This window comes from Brachyistius frenatus, unplaced genomic scaffold (assembly GCF_029030835.1).
Source record: "Brachyistius frenatus isolate BFR_SWC_R1_liver_20210118 unplaced genomic scaffold, ASM2903083v1 Contig_461, whole genome shotgun sequence".
NCBI classification, from domain to species: domain Eukaryota; kingdom Metazoa; phylum Chordata; class Actinopteri; family Embiotocidae; genus Brachyistius; species Brachyistius frenatus.
The window spans coordinates 976-25,727 of record NW_027211060.1 but is presented as its reverse complement, the minus strand read 5'-3'; the positions used below and the strand labels follow the sequence as shown (position 1 = coordinate 25,727).

General features: G+C 45.2%; 3 protein-coding genes across 4 annotated transcripts; all 3 read right to left on the bottom strand.

Moving 5' to 3' along the window:
• Positions 1–4,317: 4,317 nt before the first annotated feature.
• Positions 4,318–6,984, bottom strand: LOC138614164 (ankyrin repeat domain-containing protein 1-like). Its single transcript, XM_069687423.1, is given in 8 exon segments — positions 4,318–4,458; positions 4,675–4,746; positions 4,748–4,797; positions 4,881–4,977; positions 5,080–5,187; positions 5,466–5,597; positions 6,002–6,065; positions 6,971–6,984. Coding segments are annotated over 8 exon segments (678 nt in total).
• Positions 6,985–7,577: 593 nt separating this feature from the next.
• On the bottom strand, positions 7,578–11,360 carry LOC138614160 (protein phosphatase 1 regulatory subunit 3C-B-like). The gene is made up of 3 exons (XM_069687413.1): positions 11,173–11,360; positions 9,933–10,342; positions 7,578–9,572 (listed from the first exon to the last, which is right to left on the bottom strand). The coding sequence occupies exons 1-3, from the start codon at positions 11,184–11,186 to the stop codon at positions 8,986–8,988; spliced, it is 1,011 nt and encodes a 336-aa protein (XP_069543514.1). The 5' UTR covers positions 11,187–11,360; the 3' UTR covers positions 7,578–8,985.
• Positions 11,361–11,531: 171 nt separating this feature from the next.
• Positions 11,532–23,755, bottom strand: LOC138614159 (rho GTPase-activating protein SYDE1). Of its 2 annotated transcripts, none has more exons than XM_069687411.1 (14): positions 23,504–23,755; positions 19,023–19,270; positions 18,335–18,788; positions 17,910–18,233; positions 17,629–17,824; positions 17,090–17,253; positions 16,229–16,339; positions 15,935–16,023; positions 15,696–15,833; positions 15,388–15,514; positions 15,010–15,200; positions 14,143–14,401; positions 13,755–14,051; positions 11,532–13,490 (listed from the first exon to the last, which is right to left on the bottom strand). In XM_069687411.1, the coding sequence occupies exons 1-14, from the start codon at positions 23,586–23,588 to the stop codon at positions 13,294–13,296; spliced, it is 2,880 nt and encodes a 959-aa protein (XP_069543512.1). In that variant the 5' UTR covers positions 23,589–23,755; the 3' UTR covers positions 11,532–13,293. The 2 variants fall into 2 exon arrangements, with proteins under 2 accessions (XP_069543512.1, XP_069543513.1); XM_069687412.1 differs by having other exon boundaries at positions 15,025–15,200.
• Positions 23,756–24,752: the final 997 nt, after the last annotated feature.

Below are 24,752 nucleotides of genomic sequence, written 5' to 3'. Positions count from 1 at the left end.
CTTGTCATTGTATGTACACACACGCACACACAACACACACACACACACACACACACACACACACACACACACACACACACACACACACACACACACACACACACACACACACACACACACACACACACACACACACACACACATCGTTAGTGAGGGGTGAAATTGAGTTGTTTCAGCTGCAGACTGAGAGGAAAGAATAATAGAGGCTGTTTTCAAACTGGCTATTTTCTTCTATTATTTCTCTCCTCCATCTCTCTCCTCCATCTCTCTCCTCCATCTCTCATCCATCCCTCCTCCATCTCCCTCCTCCATCTCTCTCCTCCATCTTTCTCCTCCATCTCTCTCCTCCATCTCTCCTCCAGCTCTCTCCTCCATCTCTCTCCTCCATCTCTCCTCCATCCCTCCTCCATCTCCCTCCTCCATCTCTCTCCTCCATCTTTCTCCTCCATCTCTCGCCTCCATCTCTCTCCTCCATCTCTCTCCTCCATCTCTCCTCCATCTCTCTCATCCATCTCTCCTCCATCTCTCTCCTCCATCCCTCCTCCATCTCTCCTCCATCTCTCTCCCCCATCTTCTCCTCCATCTCTCCATCTCTCCTCCATCTCTCCTCCATCTCTCCTCCATCTCTCCATCTCTCCTCCATCTCTCCTCCTTCTCTCCCGTTGTCGTGGTGTGATGATGAAAGCTGTTTAATGAGCTGCAGTCAGCATGACAACACATCACACAGCCATTACCTCCGGCTGTCAGCCCTGATTGGTTAAAGTGTTTCCTAAAACACAATTATCTTCCTTTCCTGCTCTCCTCCATCATCACCATGGAAACAAAACTGTTTCCAGCACGCTGCATTACAGGTGGTTACCATGGTGATGTGTCCTAAGATTATTATCACCCTAAAGACCTGGACAGATGTTTATCATGTGTAGGTACCAGCTGATTGGCCGGGTCGTTCCAAACTGATCAACAATCAATCGGCTGTTTTTGTGACCCATTAAAAAAACATCGATCAGAAACAAACGGTTCAGAAACAAACAGATCAGAATGTGTCGACAGGTTCATGAGGAAACAGAAAGTCAGAACACACAAGCGACTGTTTGCTGTGTTAACGGTGAGTTCAGGGACCCTCTGTTCAGATCACAGTTCAATTATGGAAATGATGCTTAAATAACAAACAGCTGAACTGAATGGGACTCCTGACGTCCTGCCAGCAGTGCACTCTGGGAAATATTACCATTCTGGAATTGATCGAATAAAAATAAAGACTGAGCTTTTATTGATCCCAGTCAGAAATAGTTTGGTTTCAGTGTATTTGTTCTGATTGATGAGTGACCTGTTCAGGATCATAAACGCAGTATTCACTCTGGAGCAAAGTGAAAACTACGACATGAAAAAAATTTGTTAAATGAAGGAGATCCAGTCACTGAGACACAAACAGTCTCATTAATGAGCTCGATGCTTCATTGAGCTTCAGACGCTTGTTAACCAATCAGCTGCTGAGCAGAGAGCATCAGCTGAAATTAGACTTCACTAAAACTCCTTTCTCTGAAACAAGAAAAGATCTTAACGAGTAATTCAGCCCTCGAACCAGGAAGAGATGAGGCAGTGAGGTGGAATAATGATCCCTGTGTGTGTGTGTGTGTGTGTGTGTGTGTGTCTCAGTTGGATCTCTGCAGCCAATCAGTGTTGTTTTGTCTCAGAGGAGGAAGTGACATCACTGCTGCCTTATCACCAGAAAACAGACCCAGAGAGAGAAAATGGAAAGCTCCACGTTTCATCACTTTGGCAGCTTCAGCTTTAAACAAAACAAAAAACAAATAAGTTAAGAAAACTATCTTCACATAGTCAAACAGAAACCAGGATGCAACATAAATCAAGTTTTTTTTTTCCTTCAGAGAATTTAATGTACAACAGTTCAGGTCAGATCTGAGTGGCTGTGACATCTCCCTTACAGCCTATCAGAGCTCAGAATGCTGCACAGGTCAACAGTCCAGGCACACATTCTCAGTTTAATCTAACCTGTTGGAAGAGTGTCTGGAATAAACACTCGTCGGTGTGAACAGACAGCAGCTGTTAGTTTGTTGAACTCATGAGGACCAACAGTGTCATTGTTCTCAGACTAGGGGTGCAGCTGGAGTCTAAATGTGTCCACCAGGTGACAGCTTAAAGCCGCATCGTCCACCAGGGGGCATAGAACCACTCTGAGAACATGAAGGTAGAACTACTATGAAAACATGAAAGTACATGAAGGTAGAACTACTCTGAGAACATGAAGGTAGAACCACTCTGAGAACATGAAGGTAGAACTACTATGAGAACATGAAGGTAGAACTACTATGAGAACATGAAGGTAGAACCACTATGAGAACATGAAGGTAGAACTACTATGAGAACATGAAGGTAGAACTACTCTGAGAACATGAAGGTAGAACTACTACGAGAACATGAAGGTAGAACTACTCTGAGGACATGAAGGTAACATGAAGGTAGAACTACTCTGAGAACATGAAGGTAGAACTACTCTGAGAACATGAAGGTACATGAAGGTAGAACTACTCTGAGAACATGAGAGGAAGGTAAGAACATGAGAACATGAAGTAGAACTATGAGAACTGAAGGTAGAACTGAGAACATGAAGGTAGAACTACTCTGAGAACATGAAGGTAGAACTACTCTGAGAACATGAAGGTACATGAAGGTAGAACTACTCTGAGAACATGAAGGTAGAACTACTCTGAGAACGTGAAGGTACATGAAGGTAGAACTACTCTGAGAACATGAAGGTAGAACCACTCGAAAGGTGAACCCTCTGAACTGGGCACTGATAGGAAGCTGAAGATGAATATGTTCATGTTCTCTCTTACGCCTGCTGTTTCTGTGTTGGATTTATTTGTGAACGTGACTGCCTCCTGCTGGAAGTTGTGGATTCAGACAGAAGACAACAGACACTTACACAAATTCTTTATTCTTGTTAACTAGTTTTAAAACACAAGCAGCAGAGAGTTGAGCGTCTCTAGATGAACTAGATCTAGAACCAGATGTGTGAACACAGAGAATCAAACATGGCGTATGATGACGTAAACACTTGTCTCTGTTGTCACACGTATGAACGGCGTTTAGCGACACCCAGAGTTTATTCACAGCAAACAAAAACTGATCATCAATTTTATTTCTGTAGAATAATTAGTGACAGCTGAGTCATGAGACTGCAGCAGCCAATCACTGAGCTCCACATCCTGCTTTATTCACAGCAGTACTACTTGTAGTAGTACTAGTACAAGTTGTTAGCAGGTTACTGACAATATGCTGTAGTAGCAGTAGTAATACTTGTACTTCTAGTAGTAGTAATATAACTAATGCTACTAGTAATAGTAATACTAGTACTATTTGTTTGTTTGTCCTAATAGTATTGAACTTGTTGTAATACTATTAGTAGTATTTGCACTTTGCAGGTAGATTTTGTAGAACTCTGATCAATCATTCCCCCTTTGACTATTCTTCTTATTCATCACATCTTACATCCAGTGGTCGCCATCATGAATTACAGGTACCTGCTTTGTGACAGTGCCACCTAGAGGTGTAAATTGGCAACATATAGATAATAGAACAAAGCAAGGGGAAACTCCAGACTAAACTAAAGATTAAACTGCAGACTGAACTACAGACCAAACTACAGACTAAACTACAGACTAAACTAAAGATTAAACTACAGACTAAACTACAGACTAAACTATAAACTAAACTACAGACTAAACTAAAGATTAAACTACATACTAAACTGCAGACTAAACTATAAACTAAACTACAGAATAAAGACTAAACTGTAGATTAAATTAGAGACTAAACTGCAGACTAAACTATAAACTAAACTACAGACTAAACTACAGATTAAACTACATACTAAACTGCAGACTAAACTATAAACTAAACTACAGAATAAAGACTAAACTATAGACTAAATTAGAGACTAAACTATAAACTAAACTACAGACTAAACTACAGACTAAACTACAGATTAAACTACGGACTAAACTCCAGACTAAGCTAAAGACTAAATTAGAGACTAAACTGCAGACTATAATACAGACTAAACTATAAACTAAATTACAAACTAAACTACAGATTAAACTGCAGTCTAAACTAAAGACTAAACTAAAGACTAAACTAAAGACTAAACTGCAGACTAAACCATAAACTAAACTACAGACTAAACTAAAGACTAAACTACAGGATGGTGGAGTAACATGATCAATAACCTGCTTTCATAGGACATTTATAGTCATGTTAAACACATAAACATGTTTTAATTAAGTGCTAACATGTCTAAAGACATCCTGATGTGTCCACACGCATGTTGAGACTCACCGTGTCCTGTGTGTTCAGCTCTGCCCCGCAATGAATCAGGTGTTCAACACAGTCCAAGTGTCCGGTCCTCACAGCCACATGAAGAGGGATGCTGTCCAGCTGAGACGTGAGACAACATGAACATACAGTTACAGGACACGGACACGTCACGTATGTGTTTACTGACAGCACGAGGTACGAGTCTCACTGATATTTACCTTTAGCAGTTTCAGTAGTACTGTGTGTAGTATTACCTTATCTGTTGCAGTATCAGTAGTACTGTGTGTAGTATTACCTTGTCTGTTGCAGTATCATTAGTACTATGTGTAGTATTACCTTGTCTGTTGCAGTGATATCCGCTCCATGGTTCAACAGCAGTTTGACAACAGACAGATTTCCTCTTCGACAGGGCGGAGTGGACATAAGTGGACGACAGCTGGACAGACGAGAGCATTAAAACTGACACTGATGCTGGATTAGACCTGGTTCTAACTCTGAGACAGACGTAGACCTGGTTCTACATCAGACATAAGAACTTGTACCTTGTCTCAGGTGGGTATCAGTTCCAGCCTCTAACAGTTTAGTGATGACCTCTGCGTGACCCTGAGAGCTGGCTCTGTGGAGACCTGTACGCTGAAACTGCACAAACACACGCGTCTTCTCAGACCACAAGGATCACGGAGGACTCCTTCTTTTTCTGTGTGTACGCTTGTTTTAATGATTTGGTACTTTTGGACTCACCGTGTCACAGGCGCTGACGTCTACACCTGTTGACAGGTATCTGTCAATCAGCAGCAGCTGATTCTGATCACAGGCCTGAAAGAAGTCGTCCTCGTCCACATAATATGGCTAAGAGACAAACAAATCTTCATCATCATCATCATCACGATCACTATTACCATCATCATCATTATTTTCATGATGATGATGATGATGATGATGACATGATGAAGATGACAGACTGTCTCCCCCTGTTTTCTCTTCACTGTGTTTCATGTTTAATGTTTTTTGGACACAGAGACATCAGAAACATCAGAGACAGTGCGGAAGTCCTGTTTGGACAGCTGTGAGGAGACCTGTTACCAGATGGAGCATAGGTCACCTGAGCAGGTGTGTGCGAGCCTCACCACTCTCTGGCCAGCAGGGGGCGCAGCGTTTGGCTTCCTGACCTCAGCTTTCTGATCTCTTGTCTTCCTCAGCAGCAGGAGGTTCTGCAGGTCGGCCGGAGTCTCCAGCAGGAGACAACCAGAGCGGTCCACCTGGACCAGGACAAACAGACGCTGTGAAGGACCAGGACCTCAGCTGACCCCCCGCCCCCGCTCGGTCAGTAATAGTACTACCTGCTGTACTACGTGGTGCAGTATAGCAGGTAGTACTACTACTCTGTCAGTAGGAGTACTTTATCAGTAGAAGTACTACCTGATCACCTGATCAACGATCACCTGCAACTGATCGAGTACTGACTGTCATGTGAGACAGGACCAGTCTCTGTGGTGGTCTCCAGGTGTGGATCAGGTGACACTCTTACTATAACAGGTGTTTTTGACCTCTGACCTTGAGGCTGATTGGATGTTCAGAGTCAGTGTTTCTGTCCTGAGCATCCTGCTTCTCCTGAGAAACAGATGACTCGTAGCCTCCGTCTCCGTCCTCCACATATTCTTACCACCATCATCTCCCCCTCTTCATCCTCTTCCGTCTCTTCATCCTCCCATCTGATGAGCTCAGACCTAACAGAAAGAAAAACAACAGAATTGATTAGTTTCTCCTATCGTCACAAACTAAATGATCATTTCCTGTTTCTTCAATGAAAGATATTCATTTTTTATTGTCGGGTTCAGTTCACATGTTCCTGATCCAATGTCTCAGTGTTCATTCATCAAATAAAATCAAACATTCTTCCATCTCCATTTGATTTGAGGCTATCATTAAACAAATATATAGACAGACAGATAGAGACAGACAGACGGATAGAGAGACAGACAGAGAGACCAATCTGATGGTCCACTGAGATCTGTCAAGGACTCCAACATCACATCACTGAGTGTTTTATAGAAAACTATGGAAAACTACATTGATGAGCTTTTAAATACAGAAATTAAAAAAAACAATTATAAAACCACAAAACAATCCGAAACAATGACGAACTGAAAGAGGAGGAAGTGAGCAGCAGATCAACATGAGGAACTTTACAGTGAAAAGATCACAGAGCACATCAAACTTCCTACACAGCAAATTTCTGGAGTGAAGTATCTTGGAGTTAAAGAAAGAGTTTGATTTTGGACGTTTATTTTCTAAGTTAGACTCCAGCTTGTGTTCAGAGACTCTTTGGCAAGGGTTATATATACATTTATGAACAAATAAACTTGTATGAACATATATACATATAAATATGTATGAACATACATACATATAAACATGTATGAACATATGTACATATAAACACATATGAAGCTCCAACAGTTTTAAATTCCTTCAGTCATTTAAATGTTTTTAGAAGTTTATTGACGTTTTCAAGATATTTCTCCCTTGAGTTGGTGGATTTTGATGAGCTCATGGTTGATTATTGTTCCGATGATGAAATCTAAGGATCTTGTGTGTTCACACACGAGACATGTTTCAAAAAGCAGCTCACCTGTGCAGCTCCATGTCAGCTCTCACAGCAGCAGAAGAAGAAATGCTGAGATGAACGCTCGCTGTTTTCTGATCAAGAGGCGACGAGACGCTTCACCTCCATCATTCTCCTTACACATATATATATATATATATATATATACAAATACAGGAAGTTGTAATCTCCATGGGGAGAACAGTTACACAATGACATCATCAGAGGGGGACGCAAACCAACAGCTGTTCAGTTAATCTGAAGAATGAGACCTGCAGCTGCATGTTGCACAACAGATACACAACACTCAACAGATACACAACAGATACACAACAGTCACATGTCCCGTCAGCAGCACTGTTAACCATTTCTGGGTTTATAATTAAATGCAGAAACAAAACTTTCTAGTAAAAATAAAATGTAAGAAACAGACGAGCGCTGTGATTGGTCTCTTTAACTTGTCTGCTGTTTTCAGGGTTCATGTGGTTTTTATTTCACAGATTAAATTTTCAAACTTTCCTGAAACACAGTGAGCGTTGACCGTGTGTCGACTCGGTCCTGCGGATCGTCCTGTCTACATGTTCGGTGTCGGCGCAGTCAGATGCATGATAATCTGACAAAAACAACAATGTTAATCGTGATCAGTCCGTCACTGGAGGCCTCTTTCTTCTTCTGTGGTCATTTACTCACATCATTTCTGACCGTCCTCAATAAACTACATCAAGCTACTTTTAAATGTTAATTTTTTCACTTCACTTCAACATAAACAACTAGACCATATACATGAGGAACCAATTGGACTTTTATTCTGAAAGGACACACAGAACAGGAAGACTCAACCATTCCCAGCTTACATCACCTCCTGCTTCAGCAGTAATCGGTACATCATCGTTGCATTGCAGTCCCCAATGCTAGCAGCTAATTAGCTTTGCTAGCTATCCAAATTAATGACCCTTCATCACGTGCTAAGTTAGCATGAGCTAATGCTGAGCGACATGCTGCGTTCAGAGACATTAGCCCTGAAACGGCCAGACAGACACTCAGACTGAGCTCTGTTCTCCGGAGAACATCAGAGCCTAGAGTTTGCTAAAGAGCACCGCAGCAGAACGTCCTGCGAGATGAAGACACGACAGTGGACCTGGAAGGAATAAAATAATAATAATAAAATACTGCAGAAACAACTTTTATAAAATACTGCAGAAACAACTTCATGACAATGACTGACGGGACCTGAATGCAGCATGGTGCATTCAGCAGCTTATGAACATGTCAACGTCTGGCATATCAACTCACTGAACATTTAACTCTCTCTCTCTCACACACACACACACACACACACACACACACACGAGAAGAGCACTGGAGTGTTTTTAGCTAAAAGGCTTTAAACTGGTAAAGTTACAGGAGTTTACAGGAAGTGCAGGTTTAATTGCACCTATCTTTGCCCACAGCAGTTACCATGACAACAGGATTACAGAAGGCTGTAATGTATTTCATCATCTTGAAACAGTAACTAATTCTTTAGCACTGATAGCATCCTTTAGGAAAACAAAGGAGACTGAAGGGAAGTACAAATAGCATTGCTGCTAACGGAGCTGCTAATGGTGCTGCTAACGGTTCTTTAAGCTAGCAAGCATAAAAATAGAAAAAGATAAAGGCCAGTAAACGGGTCGTCTGGTCGATCCAGAACACGTCTGAATCTTTGGATTATGATTCCAGATTGTATTCAACATGTTTCACTGTCTGATTGGATCCTTTTATGTGCTGCGGTTCCTGTTCATGGTTCCTGTTCATGGTTCCCTCCCAGATATCCAGCTGAGTGGCGCCACACCGAGACTGGACCTGAGACTGGACCTGAGTCAGACTCCATCCACAGGTCAACACTCTATTTTTAGGGCAGTTAGAGTGACTGGAGAGAAAGAGGTGAAACGGGTCTGGATCTGGAGGATGACGGTTCTGTTCATGAGGAGGTCATGTGATTCACTTTCATCTCCAGAATCAAATCACAGCTCAGTGCAACATTAAACAGTCCTGTGGTGGTCTCACCAGTATGGTGTGCTGTTTGCTATGTGACTACACCTCTGCCACTCGGTGAAGAACCCGTCTGAGGTTCTGGGACTTCCAAAGGGGTCAAACTCTGTCTGGTCCCTCTTGTCTCCACCATGGTCTCTCTGGACCTTCAGCCCGGTGGTTCTCTCGGATCTCCGGCTCAGACAGCTGTTTGGACCTGCCGCTGCCAGCCGGTAGTTGTTCCCGTGGTTGTTGTCCCAGAAAGTCTGGGCCCGGGTCTGGTACTGAATGCAGAACTCCACTCTGTGGGAGGGCTCAAGGACCTCGGGCACCGAGGCGGAGAAGGAGAAGGTATCGGTATCGGGGCAGCCGTAGACATTGTTCTGGTATCGGCACTGAATGTCCTGGAAGGACCGCCACGAGTCGAAGGTGATCCGGACCGAGACAGACTTCTCAAAGCAGATGTTTCGGACCTGGACGGTACCGGAGAGCAGGCGCTCGTGGATAGAACAGGTCTCGAGACAAACCTGCTGTGCTTTGAGCCGGTTCCTCAGGTCCAGATAATCTGCAGCCGGCTGGGTGAAGTCCAGAACCAGGCAGGAACCACAATCAGCTGAGTCTGCAGGGAAAACATTAAGATTCATGAATATAACAGACCAGACCAGGACCAGTTCTAATTAAATCTACGAGGATTTATTCAGCAGAATGTAAATGTGGATCGATGGATGTCATCAGAATCACAAACTGAAGGTAGCAACTGATCAGAACCTGTTTGGGTTCACAGAGAGCTTTTAGGGACATGAAGGGAGCTCTTACAGTCCTTCAACAGCAACCCAGGAACTAAAAGTAAGAAAGTAAATTCTGCTCCAAGGTTCAGTCTGGGACCGGTCGGACCTGCGGAGGTCCGTCTGGAACTGGTCCGTCTGGAACCGGTCCTGACTACAGAACATTGACAGAATAAACAAAGGAGTAACTGCACCTCTAATGTGGTCTGGATGCGGTCCGGCTGCAGCGCCCTCTATCTCGGTCAGGTGGAACTGCAGCTCCGTCAGCGCTTCGTCTTCGGCCTCGTTGAAGATGTGGATGGCGGCGAGTGCCAAACCTCGAGAGTCTGCGAACACCACGCTCCTCTTCTTCTTCCTCACCTCGCTGCTCTCTGCGGGACTGGACGTTGAGGTTGTGGCTGCCGTGGCGACGTTGCTGCCATCTGTGAAGGTCAGACAGGGTCGTAGCGTTCGGCAGTGAGGCAGCAGAGCAGCTGATGAGGAGTAGTGGTACTGGTAGAGGACGGAGCGCGGCGGAGGAGAGGCCAGGCAGATGGTCACGGCCACGTCCACCGGCCTGATGGGGGACGGACCCCCGGAGACGGGCTGCAAGACGCGGAGGACCCTGAAGACACAGCAGACTCATATCTATTCTGGACTGACGCTGTGACTGCTCTGGAACCACCACGTTCATCATTTTAATGGTTAAGTCTTCTGTCAAATATCATATATTATACATTCATAAAGAGTGAGTGACGGATGAGTGACATGAATGTAGTTGTCCTGGAATTCATTTAAACTGAATTGTTGATGTGAGTTTCAGGATAATTTGAATGTTTTATATTAAAACAATTGAACGTTTTCAGATATTAAATGTGTGAAGACAGGAAACCATGCAGGAGCAAACATTAGCTTCTCCTTGGCGACATCCTGTCGTCATGGTTACCAACAATGATTGTCAAGACGCTTGCTTCCATCCTGGTGTCTGTGGTTCAGACGTGTTGAAGCAAATCAGATTAGTTTTATTCATCTTTCACTCAAACCTGTAATAAAAGCATCAGTGACGTCAGAGGTCGTTTATCGTCGTTTAGTGACGACCTCGTTAAAATGAGGATTTACATTGAAGTCTAAAATCCCCCTGAAGTTAGTGTACGTCAGTGAACTGGTCGGACTGGTTGACACAGCTCATAAAGTAGAACCCGGTAGACCCCGGTAGAACCCAGTAGACACCGGTACCCCGGTAGAACCCCCCGGTAGAACCCAGTAGACCCCGGTAGAACCCAGTAGACCCCGGTAGAACCCAGTAGACCCCGGTAGACCCCGGTAGAACCCAGTAGACCCCGGTAGACCCCGGTAGAACCCAGTAGACCCCGGTAGACACCGGTAGAAACACAGAAGCCGGCTGACGGAGAACGAATCTGCTGTGGCGCAGTTTCATATCCGTCTCTCTCTCACCTGGTGCAGTTCATTGAAAAGTTTCACTCAGTAGAATCCAGTAGAATCCACGTCAGGAGAACCGGAGCCGGCAGCAGGAGGAAGACCCTCCTCTTCTTCGTTTCACTTCTTTTACGTTTATTTTTCAGCCATTTTAAAGAGGACGCCGCTGAGAGAGGGGGAAAGGAAAGGGTGAGCGAGACAATCAGCCAATCAGAGTCCTGAATCGTCAGGAGGTCAGTCTTTCATCCAATCAAAGAGAAGCCAAAAAAACCCCAACGGCAACAAAAGAAGAACGTCCAGCGGTAACGTAGAGGGTGGGCGGAGCCTGTCAGACAGCAGGTACTGCCTGATATAATAAACAGAGCCCAGTCGTTCAGTTGATAATAATAAAGTGTTTAATAGTTGTTCAGGGTAATAAGACAAACTGACAGGCTGCTGTGGTTTGTTCCAACAGGAACTGTGCTTCAACACTTTGGTTACATCGTCTACATAGAAACATCGTCATCATCAATAAAAAAAAACATAAGTGCTTACCGAAGTTGTGCAAAAAAGGAATACTGTCAAAAACAAGAGGAACAATCAGAACAGGAACTCTCACTGTTAGAAACTCTGTACCGAGAAAACAATGAAATATATTCGCAGGTCACATCGCTCTGCTGCCACATCAGCACCAAACCAGCAGGGGGCACTCTGACAGGAAGTCTGGAGGAAGCAGCAGAGCGACAACTTCTGCAGTTTGTTCACTTCAACTAAAAGTTTCAACACGTGATATTATGGCTTCAACAGTGCAAACAGCCTCAACACAGTTCACCAGGATCCACCAGGATCCACCTGAACCACCAGGATCCACTTGAACCAGAACACAGTTAACGTCACGTGAGAATTCAGGGCCGCCGCTGTGTCCGGACCTGCAGGAAACCTCCGCAGTCATGCTGATCATGTGAAGGACCAGACAGCAGGTTCTGGTCCCTGTAGCTCAGGAGGTTCTGGTCCCTATAGTTCCTTCCCAGCAGCGCCTCCTTCAGGGCAGCACTAATACTACATCTAGCTTTGGATCAAATAAATAAATTCATGTTTGGCACAGCACTTCCTTCAGGACGGCCGGCAGTCGTTCAACGTCTTCAGACAGATGATCAGATTTCACCAAAGAAAATAAAGTTCATGTTGTGGTTGATTTCTTCTTTGGCCAGAATTTAAATACATGAAAAAAGATTTCTGACATTTGTTGTTTGTCATAAGATTTGACTCTTCGTCATATTCTTTGCATCTGTTTTCTAATTTACATTGAAATAATTGAAATATTGTTTTCCTCGTGTAAAGATTCATACTGTCAGAATGATTAGTTTTGATCAGGTGATAATAAAATCATTCCTTTAATTAAGATAATAAAGAGAATCAACACCAAATCCCTTTTCTTTGTTGTATTTTTCTTTTTTTTTTTTAAATAACTTTTGTTATGATGAGAAGAGCTTCTTACACCTCCAATATTCTCATAATCTTCTGCTTTCACTTTGTTAGAACTAAATTTGAGATGATTTTCTTTTTAATCTGAAATGATCTTATTAAAACAGTAATAATATATATTAATAAAGATTATTGCAATTTACAGTTTTCTTCTTGCAATTACAGAATTTTCCATCTTGTTATTGTGAGAAATTTTGAATTAAATATTAAGATAGAAACAAAAGTTTTATGATGATTAGTTCAAATGCTGATGATTAAGTTTGAATGTTTTTATAGCATAAACAGGTTAAGATGATGAGAGGAATAACTTTAAACTTAACAACTTAAATAAAACAAACTAAAAATTTAAAATGAAACAAATGTCAGAATGTTTCTTCATATTTTTTGAAAAATTAATTTTCTTTGATGAATTCAGAACAACTGATAAATTCATTTACTTTTGAAGGCAACAAGCTGAGTTTCTGAGCTTTTGTTGTCTTCAACAGCTGCTTGCTTAGGAAGGTCAGAGGTCAAAGGTCAAAGTACCAGCTGATCTGAGGTCTGAGTTATTAAATTGTTGAAGCTTTTGAAGAAATCAATAAACAATGAAGCTTAACTCAGATGTTCTGTTTGGATCTTTAACCGAGGGCAGATTATGCTCCTTCTCCTCATCCTCCTCCTCCTCCACCTCCTCCTCTACAGACAGATGTTGATCTGCTTGGCCAGCTCTCGGTCCAGGTCGTGGATCAGAGTGTCGAAGTCCTTCAGGCTGAGACGACAGTGAAACGGAGCATCAAAATCCACAAACTCGTCCACGTACAGACCTCCTCCTCCTCCTGACGACCATGCCTCCTTCTTCTCTTCCTCTTCCTCCTCCTCTTCATCACCGCTGCCTGAAACAACAACAACAAACAGTGAGGCCGAGAAGATTGCAGCTTATTTCCATTGAGGAGATTATAAATGTTTCTGTCATTTTTATTTTAATAAAAATAAAATGATTTGTTTGTTTTGACATTTTATTTTGATAATCTTCTGTTAAACCTTGTGATGATTGTGAGCTCAGCTCCTGCAGAGAGATCTGGCTCCCCCTGCTGGCCGGTGAGTACGTTCTCCCATGTTCTGTGTTGAAGGAGGACATAGCGCTCCGTGTACGTTACCTGCGTCACTGCCACTTCCTGCCACCTCGTCGTAGTCGGCGTCCTGTCCGGACAGAAGTTCTCGTCCGCAGACGCTCCAGTCTCCGGCGTAGCGATTCATCGGCGGTGGACTCTCCAGCCGGGCCAGACCACCGCGGCCTCGACGCGACACCACCACTTCTTCCCCGGGGTTCTGAGGCAGAGCCAATCGCACGGCAGGACGCCGCGGTTGCTGCTGCTGGCCCAGGGGATTATGGGTAAGGGCGGGGGAGGGAGGGGGAGAGGTGTCGCTGTCTGCTGGGACTCGATGGGTCGGTACTGAGGAAGAAGATGTGAAAGGAGAATCAGAGGCAGGGTGGTTTCCATGACAACAACAGGGGATTAGTGGGCAGAGCTTCAGCTGTCTCACCTGGCCACAGCTGCAGCAGGTAGTGCAGCGCCTCAATGTGCCTTTTGAAGTCCACCGCGCTTGCCATCTCGTCACCGTGACCAAACCCCTTCCCAGCTCCCCTTCCTGCTCTCCCTCCTCCTCCTCCCCTCCAGCCCTCCTGGGTCGGGGTGAGGAGCACCGGGCCGAAGCAGACGGCGAGGTTCTGGTGCGTCATCCTGTTGGAGGAGCTGAAGGACGCCACCAGGCTGAGGTGGTCGAGCAGCAGAGCCAAGGTGGCCTGTAGGGGGAGACAGTGAGGTAACTCTCATCAATCATCATCAATCAATCAATCAATCACAACCAATAAACCACCACCAATCAATCAATCAATCACTGACAGTCAGATGCAACATGGACCACAACTTCTTCCTGTTTCAAACCTACCGCCTACATTACCCAGAATCCCCCTGCACTCTGGCAGCTGATGGAGCAGAGGCCCACATATGTCGACTGTCTGCTGTGAACTGCACCACTGCACCTCCTGCTGGAACCACAGTCAATAGCAGCAGATTGGAACAAAACCGTGCTGTTCATTTTATGGGTTGTTTTGTTTTCCTCTGAGGACGTCTCGGCCCGATTGAGAAGTTCTGCCCATTTGTGTTCTGAAGGGTTCATACAGTAAAACATCTGGACTCAAATTAAAACATCTGGAAGGTTTACTAGCTGCTTTTGGAGCAGATCTCATGTTAGCAACGGATCTAAAGTGTGCACATAAAACACCTGGTTCTAGTTCTGGTTCTGGTTCTGTTGGTGTCGACTCCAGAATAAAGAGGTCTGATGGTTGAGACGATAAATCTCGTTCTGGGTTGAACAAAGAAACACGTCCGAATGGACCGGCTGCAGTACCATCGGTAGACTGACCCTCTCTGGAAGAGGCAGGCAGGACACCAGCTCCGTGGTGATCTGGGCCAGCTGGGAGTCCGGCGCTGCGGGTGGGGCAGGTGGGGGTCGAAGTGTCATGGCCTCCCGGACCACCTGGTACAGAGTCCTGGTGATGAGGGGGGACGGCAGCTCCCGCAGGTAGTCCTTCAGGATACCTGAGACAAGATGGAGTCTGGTTCTTTAGGTCCAGCTTCTTATGGTCAGACCCAGGTTTTACGGTCCGGTCTAGGTTTTGCGTTCCGGTCCAGGACCTTAAGGTCCGGTCTAGGTTTTACAGTCTGGTCCGGTCCAGGTCCTTCCGGTCCGGTCTGGGACAGGTCCTGTGATGCTGCATTCACTGACCTGTGATGACGTTGATGTCGGGGTAGAGGTCCTCAGACAGACAGACAGCTGAACTGTTCCTCTCAAACCAGTCTCTGAGTTCCTTCTTCACTGCAGCAGAACCACACAGTCTGTACAGACCCACCACCTGAGACACACACACACACACACACACACACACACACACACACACACACACACACACACACACACACACACACACACACACACACACACACACACACACACACACCTTAGCATGTTAGCATTTAGCACACTGTGCTAATAGTAAGCCTCTCAGCTGCTAGTGTGACTGTAGTGTGTTGGACCTTCAGTCCTCGTCGTTCAATCTCCATCACAGTCTTCTGGATCAGCAGGGGGACTGGACATGAAGATCCTTCTTTCTCCACCAGGTGGTGCAGTTCGACCCCAAACACAGTAGCAGGTGTGGATGCATCAGCGCTGGGCTGCAGATGGGAACACGTATGACACTCAGTGGAACATCAGTAGAAACATGTGTTGGGTCTAAATGTCCAGAACACTGTAGAACCACTAAGATCACATGTACCTGTGTGTCCCACTTCTCCTGCAGAGACAGTTTGACGTACAGAAGTCCTCGAGGCTCCAGCTTCACACACAGCTGCTGACTGCGACTCCCTGAGTCACAAAATATAACCCTTAATTATTATCATTAAATTCATATTCTTCATATTTAATTTGATTATTATTCATATTCTTCATATATTTCATATTGTTATTCATATTCTTCATATTTAATCCTATTATTTTTCATATTCAGTAGAGTTTATATCTAAGAATCATAAAACAAAATCGAATGAGTAAGATGATTTGTGTAATGAACCTTTAAAGAGCGGCGGGATGGAGACTCCTCCCAGACAGCAGACCCGGTTTCTGGTTGGACCACCTGAAGAGTGACTCTGCTCAGTCGCTGTTTTAACTCCACCCACTCCAGCTGGGGACAGAACAATCGATGAGCAGCTGCTTTGACTTCAGGAGAGTCAGAGTGGTTTTTACCAACCTGAACCAATAGAACCCAAAACTAGCAGCTGGGAAACAGTCCAGAGTCGGACCTATTGGCGGTGCTGGAAATATGCTGCAGGCATAAAAATGTCAGAGGAGATGCTGGTGTAATTGGGTTCTATGAGGAGAACCGGCAGCTCTCAGAGTTCCACTAGAACAATGAGCAGCATCAGAGGTGCATTTACACTCAGCACTCGGAACCTGACTGGGTTTGGTTAAAAGAGGAAGATTCATTTTTAGTCATAGTTTTTACACACCCAGGAGTTTGACCTCATACTAGAAATATTTTCTTTAAAAAACTCCAACATTCACCATTCATCAGTCAGAGATTACCATCTGATCAGGGTTCAGAGGGTTATGCCCTCCATCAGAGGTGAGCAGTGCCTTACTTAAAGGCACTTCAGTTATAGATGTTTTCCCTTGCCTGCCCAAGGAATTGATCTGGCCACCCTTTGGTCCCAAGACCTACTTCTCAACCTCCAGGGCTGCCTGGCTGCACCACACTGAGTGGACCCAACCCTTTAAAGCAGCAGAACTGTGTGTGAGCAGCTCCTGTCTGCAGTGCATCATGGGAGTTCAGACAAACATCACTGATCACTGAAACTGAAGAAATCTTACAATCAGACAGATACTCAGCGGACTTCTGAACTGGCTGTCCCAGAGCTGATCAACACTGTCGTACCTGGTGTTAACACCACCACACGGAGCTGCCGCGCTCTCTCCAGCTCCAGGTGGAAGGTGTGGTTTAGAGAGAGGGCGGAGCCTTGCAGGGTCAGGAGGGCGGTCCTCGCTCTCGTCACCCCGTCGATCTGGATGGCCAAGAAGACGTGTTTACTATCCTCTGACCTGTCAAGAGACAGACAGGGAGAGAGGGGGTGACTTCATCAATAACCACCAACAGGGGGCGCTCCTGATCGTAAAACTGAAGGTTGTACAATTTCCCTAAAAACGGATCTGAGAAAGAAACACAAAGATCGTTTAAATTGGGACTTGATTGGTGTCTGACAGCGATGCTCTCTAAATTGGTTGGGTCTGACAGTGATGCTCTCAGAGAAGATGATGTCAGTCGATAATAAATAAGAGGTCAGTTTCTACTCTTTACATGGAGCAACTCCACACATCTTGTCAGACAGCCAATCACAGCATCAGACAGTTGGCTTGCAGCTCCTCAAATGTCCATTGGATGCTGCTATGGTCCTTGAAGTGATGGTGAGTCGGCACCTGCTGGTCTTCATCTCCTCAAGGCCGAGCAGGTGGACGGTCAGTAAGCCCGTCACCCGCTGGCTGCACCGAGGGGGGTCGGAGCCCGCGTAGAGCTGGAACGAGCTCACGTCGCACGCCGCTTCCTGGGAAGACACAAGTTGAGAGGCCTGTTGCCGTGGCAGCAGCTCCGGGGAGTCGCCATCACTCAGATACCCTGACAGGAAAACAGACAAGGTTCACTAGATTTAGAAAGGGGGATTCAGGTGAGCAGTTTAACTTCCTGTAAATAAACACGTTACCTCCTTTACTGGCTGAGCCTCCTCTGGATGATCGTCGAAGAGGTCGGGCCGGGGGGGCGGAGCTATCCAGATGATATCTGCTGATCACATTCTGATTTGACAGCACTGATGATGACATTGCATTCTTACTGGTAGACTCCCCGCCCTCTCTGCTATCGTTTCCGTGGCGATGAGAGCGAGATGATGAACGAAGGCTGAGTTTGCGGCGCAACTCTGGAAGTTTCTTCATCTTCAGAGAGAGTTTTCTCACTGTACCGGGAGATCTCAACCTGTCAATCACACTGCCAGACACACCCCCTTTCTTCTGGGAGGCGGGGCTAGAGTCTGAGGGCGGGGAGTTGGAGGAGATAAGAGATGGACAGGATGAGTGGAGAGTAAATCTGGTGCAGTGTCACGTAACAGGAGGTGAAATCGAGAGGCTTTACCTGGATTTTCTGCTGTGATGTCATCAATATGGTGACTGACACTTGGATTGGTGCCCTCCAGTGGACAGTCAGAGCTACAACCTTCTGTTGGGCCAGCCAACGTGACTCCCTCCTGCTCGTCCCTCCTCCTCCATATCTCCTCGTCCCTGCGGGGACCTCCTGCGTCCTCCTCCTCAGGGATGGGGTTGTACCAGATGTTGCTGCTGCTGTCCTCCGGAGGGCCACACACCTCATCTGAAGCCTGGGATTTTCCTGAAGATAGCACCCAGGCCCGGCTGCTGCGATCCAGGCTCTGCAGGTAGGCTCGCTGGCCCGATAGTTTGGTGCCGGTTGAGGTGGTGGGAGCATCAGTGGAGCCCCCTGCTGGCTGGGAGGGTTCCGGTGTTGTTGTGCTAACACAGGGGGCGCTGGTCATATCGCAGGCCAGAGGGACACACATCCTGTCACCATACAGCTGTGTGGAGACACAACAACACGAGGAGGTCAAACCAATAAAAGGAGCAGAAGGAGAGACAACAAGGAGGAGTCAAACCTCCGGCAGCAGAAACAAGGAGTCAAACCTCCAGCTACAGAAACAAGTAGGAAGAGTCAAGCCTCCACCTGCAGAAACAAGGAGGAGACAACCACCTACTAGGAGCTAAAACAGGAGGGAAGGACTGAGAGGAATAGTAAAATAAGGAATATGTACCTTGTCCTGTGTCAGCCTCTGGCTCCAGGCCTGCACTGATGCATCATGGAATACCCCTAACAGGCGCTCCGGGTCGGAGGCTATGGGGGCGGAGCCTGGGGGCAGAGGGGAGGGCGGAGTTGCCCACCCCTGACGTGACCATTGCTGTTTCTTAGCAACTGTGATGTGGTTCCGAGGAGGTGAAGGTGTGTTAGGGTCTGCTGTTGTCGTCACTGATGGTGATGGTGGAGAGTCCGACCTGCCAGCCTCTGGAGGAAACACAGGTGTTATTATGAGATTACATTTAATTTATCTGACGCTTTTATTCAAAGCGACTTACAATAAGTGCATTTCAATCCTGAGAGTACAAAACCAGAACAACAAGAATCAAGAAAATACACAATGAGATACACAATGAGACTTGAACAGTTTGTTGGAACACGATGCGATCAGTAAATTCAGCGAGTGTGATGCAATACAGTAATGCACAGTGTAACATTGTCTTCATCGGACCCTCTTCTTCTCTGGTGAGGACTCTCTGCGGGACTCTCTGCAGGACTCTACAGGACTCTCTGCAGGACTCTACAGAACTCTCTACAGGACTCTCTGCAGGACTCTACAGGACTCTCTGCAGGCCCAGGCAGGAAGTGACACGTTGCAGAGGTCTGCCTGGACTTCCTGTCATCTGACTGAGCCTCCAAAGGTCTGATAGAGGACTGTGAGTGTGAGCACTAATAATAGTCCATCTGTTTTTAATTCTATGCATCCAGAGACATTCTGATCAGTGTGTGTGTGTGTGTGTGTGTGTGTGTGTGTGTGTGTGTGTGTGTGTGTGTGTGTGTGTGTGTGTGTGTGTGTAAACAGCTGTGACTGTGCAGATGTGAATGAAGACTCTGTATTTCAGACTAAACACACTGCTGTCTATTCACTATTCATTAGTGCGAAAATACACAGACACACAAAGACTGCAGTCAGCAACACCCCCCCGCACACACACACACACACACACACACACACACACACACACACACACACACACACACACCCTTCCCCCTCACACACAGTTTAATGGAAGAACTACTTCATGTTCAAAAAAGGTTCTTTAAACACTTTAGATCATCGATCGTCTTTTCAAACTGACTTTTATCAACTGGTTTTAAATGTACTGCTGTCAGCAACACACAGGCACGGATTAATTGTTTATTTGAGAACACCATTAAGAAAAATTTGTGCTTCACAAATAAAATGGTTTGTTTACTGAACATTGGTGTCAACAGAATGGTATCGGAAATCTGCAACTGATACAACATCACCAGGGAGAGATACACACCCACACATACAAACTCACACACACACACACACACACACACACACACACACACACACACACACACACACACACACACACACACACACACACACACACACACACACACACACACACAAAGGTCTAATGACAGGAAGTGGTCAGCTGACCCAGTTTGTCTGCAGGAAGTGGAACATTAAAGCAGATTAAAGTTTCTGAAGTGAGTTGAAGCCCATTTACAGTCTGAGGTCCTGGTTCTGATTCTGATCCTGGTTCTGATGTGATATCAGGTTTACCGCAACGTCTCCCAATATGTGGTTTATGCAAGTATACGCAAGTGGAAACTGTTAGCGTAGCTTAACACAAAGACAGGGAGCTGGGGGAAACTGTTAGCGTAGCTTAGCACAAAAACTGGGAGCAAGGGGAAACTGTTAAATAGTGACGTCTTCAGTGTCCGACTCTGTTTTGACCAACAACACTCACAGAAACTCTGCAGACGGGAACTGAGCTCAACTCTGATCCAGAACAGGTCCTGATTCAGAACAGACCCGAGGACCTGGCGGACCTGTTGACCAGGTGGTTGATCTGCTGCTGCTGCTCAGTGTCTGTCATCCAACTTTGAAAGCTGCTGGGGATCATTAGATCTGGTTCAGATGTTCAGTACTATCTGTCTCACTGAGGTCAAAAGTCATATCTGAGACGGTGCTGTCGGAAATGATGAGAACAGACAAACAGTCCTAAATACTAACAGTCATGAATACAATCAGTCATAAATACTAACAGTCATGAATACCAACAGTCCTAAATACTAACAGTCCTAAATACTAACAGTCATGAATACCAACAGTCCTAAATACTAACAGTCATGAATACTAACAGTCCTAAATACAGTGAACCCTCGTTTATCGCGGGGGTTACGTTCCAAATAGAGACCGTGATAGGTGAAATCCGTGAAGTAGTAACCTTTTTTTTTTTTACAATTATTATACAATGAAATACTCCATAATACATTGAAACCAAAGAACAAAACCTTTTTACAGGCCCAAGCATTTGTTTAACAAATAAAAGTACTGCATAAATGCATAAATGTTTTTTTTACAAATAACTACTGTACTGTAAAATAATAATTTTAATCATCAATACGAACTGAAGGCTTCAAATTGCTGAGATCGGCACCGCCCCACTGCGACCCGAGTCATTGGATTAGAACGGGAGGAAATGAAAAATGATTATGAAAAAAAATACAAAGTACAGTAGGACAAATAGTGACTCGTGTATTTCACGGCTCTTCTGACTGAGCCGCTGCATCCTGACTCCGCTCTGCAGCGGTTCTTTCTTCTAAAGCCGGCGGTGCAGGTGTGGTTTTTCGAGAGAAGAACATAGTTATCGGTAGTTGTTGTCGCTCTTTTTTCTTCTGGGCAAAAAGATTCTTATAAACCGACATGCCACCATCGATTATTTTTAATTTGGCAAGCTGTTTTACGTACGTGTACATATTAAACCGCAACGTTATTGACAAACAGGTAGAGAAGAAGCGGAGAGACTGTTTAGCCAATCAGAATGCAGAACACAATGCACGATGCAAATCCGTGAAGCAGCGAGACCGTGAAAGGTGAACCGCGTTATAGGGAGGGTTCACTGTACTAACAGTCATGAATACTAACAGTCCTAAATACTAACAGTCATGAATACAATCAGTCCTAAATACTAACAGTCATGAATACAATCAGTCCCAAATACTAACAGTCATGAATACAATCAGTCCTAAATACTAACAGTCATGAATACAATCAGTCCCAAATACTAACAGTCATGAATACAATCAGTCCTAAATACTAACAGTCCTAAATACTAACAGTCATGAATACAATCAGTCCTAAATACTAACAGTCATGAATACAATCAGTCCTAAATACTAACAGTCCTAAATACTAACAGTCATGAATACAATCAGTCCTAAATATGAAGTGTTATAAATACAAAGAGTCATAAATACGAAAAGTCATGAATACCAACAGTCAGCAATACTAACAGTCAGCAATACTAACACTCATAAATACTAACACTTATAAATACTAACAGTCAGCCGAGATAAACAAGTGAAAACTTTTGCGCTAATGTTAACATGCTAACATAAAGAGCATGGTGAAGGTTGCAGCGTGTTAGCATGTGGCTGAAGGCTGACAGACTGTGAAGCTTTCTAAGGCCCATTATGTAGCCCAGCTGAGCCCGCTGACTCGGGTCACATCTGACTACACCTGCATGTTCACAACAAACTGAGCAGATCCTTCAGGTCCGATATGGAGGTTCAGGTTGTTGGTTGACCACAGACCGGCTGTATGACAGCAGTGTATCTTTTTAATGCTACAGACAGACAACGATATGCATTCTCACAGTTTCCCTATTTATTGTGTCACAGAAGGTTTTCACACTCAATCACACTCTTTGCTTTAAACTAAAAAACTTTTGATTGCAAATTGAGTTTGATGTAGTGGGCGGGGCCTATGGTGCTGGAGGAGACAAGAATTTCTATTGGTTGGTTTAACTTGGCTCCATAGGATGACTGCAGGGGCACACACACACACACACACACACACAAACATAAACACATAAACACACTGCTCCATAAACACAAACCAAAGAGTCTGATTCACAATGCAAACTGTGAAACAATAAAGATGTTTCATGAGCTGAAGTCTGTCAAGAAATCAGTAAACTGAGCAGTCAGTCGTCTGGAATGATTTCCTTGTGAAATACTCTCACAACAACACACACAACCAGATGAAGACTCACGCAGAGTCCAACATCACACACTGTGTTGTCTGTTTGTCTTCAGTCTGACTGAACGGAAACTAGCAATCTAACTGCATGATAACAGTGACATCCACTGCCCTGTTTGACTGCTTGTTTCCTTCAATCTCTGCTGTGGTGGAGGAGAGTGAAGTCAGACTGACCTGCAGAGACACAGCGGACACATTCATGAAACAGGAGCTCAACTATGGCTGAGCGACCTTTTGGGTTCCAGCAGGAACAACATAGTTAGTTAGTTTGATTGATTGACACATTAATCTACATTCCAGTTTGAGACATCAAACCGACCATCAGAAACATGTTCAGACTGAAGCGGCATTCACAAACACTCAGTTTAAACTTCAGGCTGAAGCTGTTGATGATTAAGTTAATCTGAGCTGCTCACCGCTCAGTTTGGAGTCGGTCTTCCTGCGGCTTCTGTCTTTGCCTCTCAGCCTGGAAAAGGTCCTCTTCAGCAGGGGTTCAGCCATACTGCAACTCCCTTTCCTCCTCCTCCTCCTCCTCCTCAGTCAGGAGGTCTAGGGGAGGAGAACAGGACAGTCACCAGCAGGAGCCACAGAAGTCAGTGCTCCTTCTCCTTCATGCTACAGAGGAGAGCTTCAGACTTGGCCATGACTCCTAGTCTCCTCCTTCACTGTGAGAGCTGCTCAACAGGAAATGAATTCCACACATTCTTTCCCAAACTCCCCCTCCTCCTCCTCCTCCTGTTCCTCCTCCCACTCTCCTCCCTCTGCAGAGAGAGGGAGAATAGCAGTCAGTGCTTATGGGAACTGTAGTTAAATTTGCAAATAAATGGTTCACAAACACTGATGCCCATTTTCCCTGGTGGTTAAGGGTAAGGGTTACACTTACCCTTGGTATAGGCATGATAACCAGAAAAAAAATGTCTGATCCTCAAAAAACTCCCAGAAGTACCGGTCTGAAAGTTGGTGTGTGCTTTTCATTAGGCCCCTGTTATGCCTGTAAAGTTTCGTACCTCTAGCGCCCTCCTTTGACACAGCTACCATAGACTCCCATTCATATGAAAAAGGGCTGATAGTCAAATAACTCCCAGAGCTGGTAAGGTTCTGAAAGTGGGTGTGCAGGACGGTCTGTAGTGGCCCAGGATGCCTTTTAAATTTTTGTGTCCGTAGGTGCTGTCTTTGGCGAATTAGGCTGATTTTGTTGAAAATTTGCTATAGGACTAGGGAAGAAAACCACATGCTCATCAGCCCCTCCTGAATAACTTTAGCTGGGAAGGTTGTAGAGACCTGGAAGTAGGCTCTACCCCCACTAATTGGGGTAACGCCGATCAATAGGATCCATGGGGGGCGAGTGTTTACGAGCTGGGAAGTGGGCGAACTTGCAAAAATGGGCACTTTGGGATCAGCTCCTCTTGAACAACTTTTTTTGTGGAGGTGGGAGGGGGGCTTGAAATTTGGTGAGGGGGGCATATCCTGTGCCCACAATCAGGCCTGGAAAGTTTGGTGGCTGTAGGTGCCTCCTGTGGCATACTTGCCATTTACCCCATTGCTAGCAATAAGGTTAGGGGAACTGATCCTCCCATCCCAATGAACAGACAAGAGGGGGTGCACGGTCCATCCCTCATGCAGGTCTCCCACCCCAACCCCTCTCTCCCCCATCCCGCGCTTCCA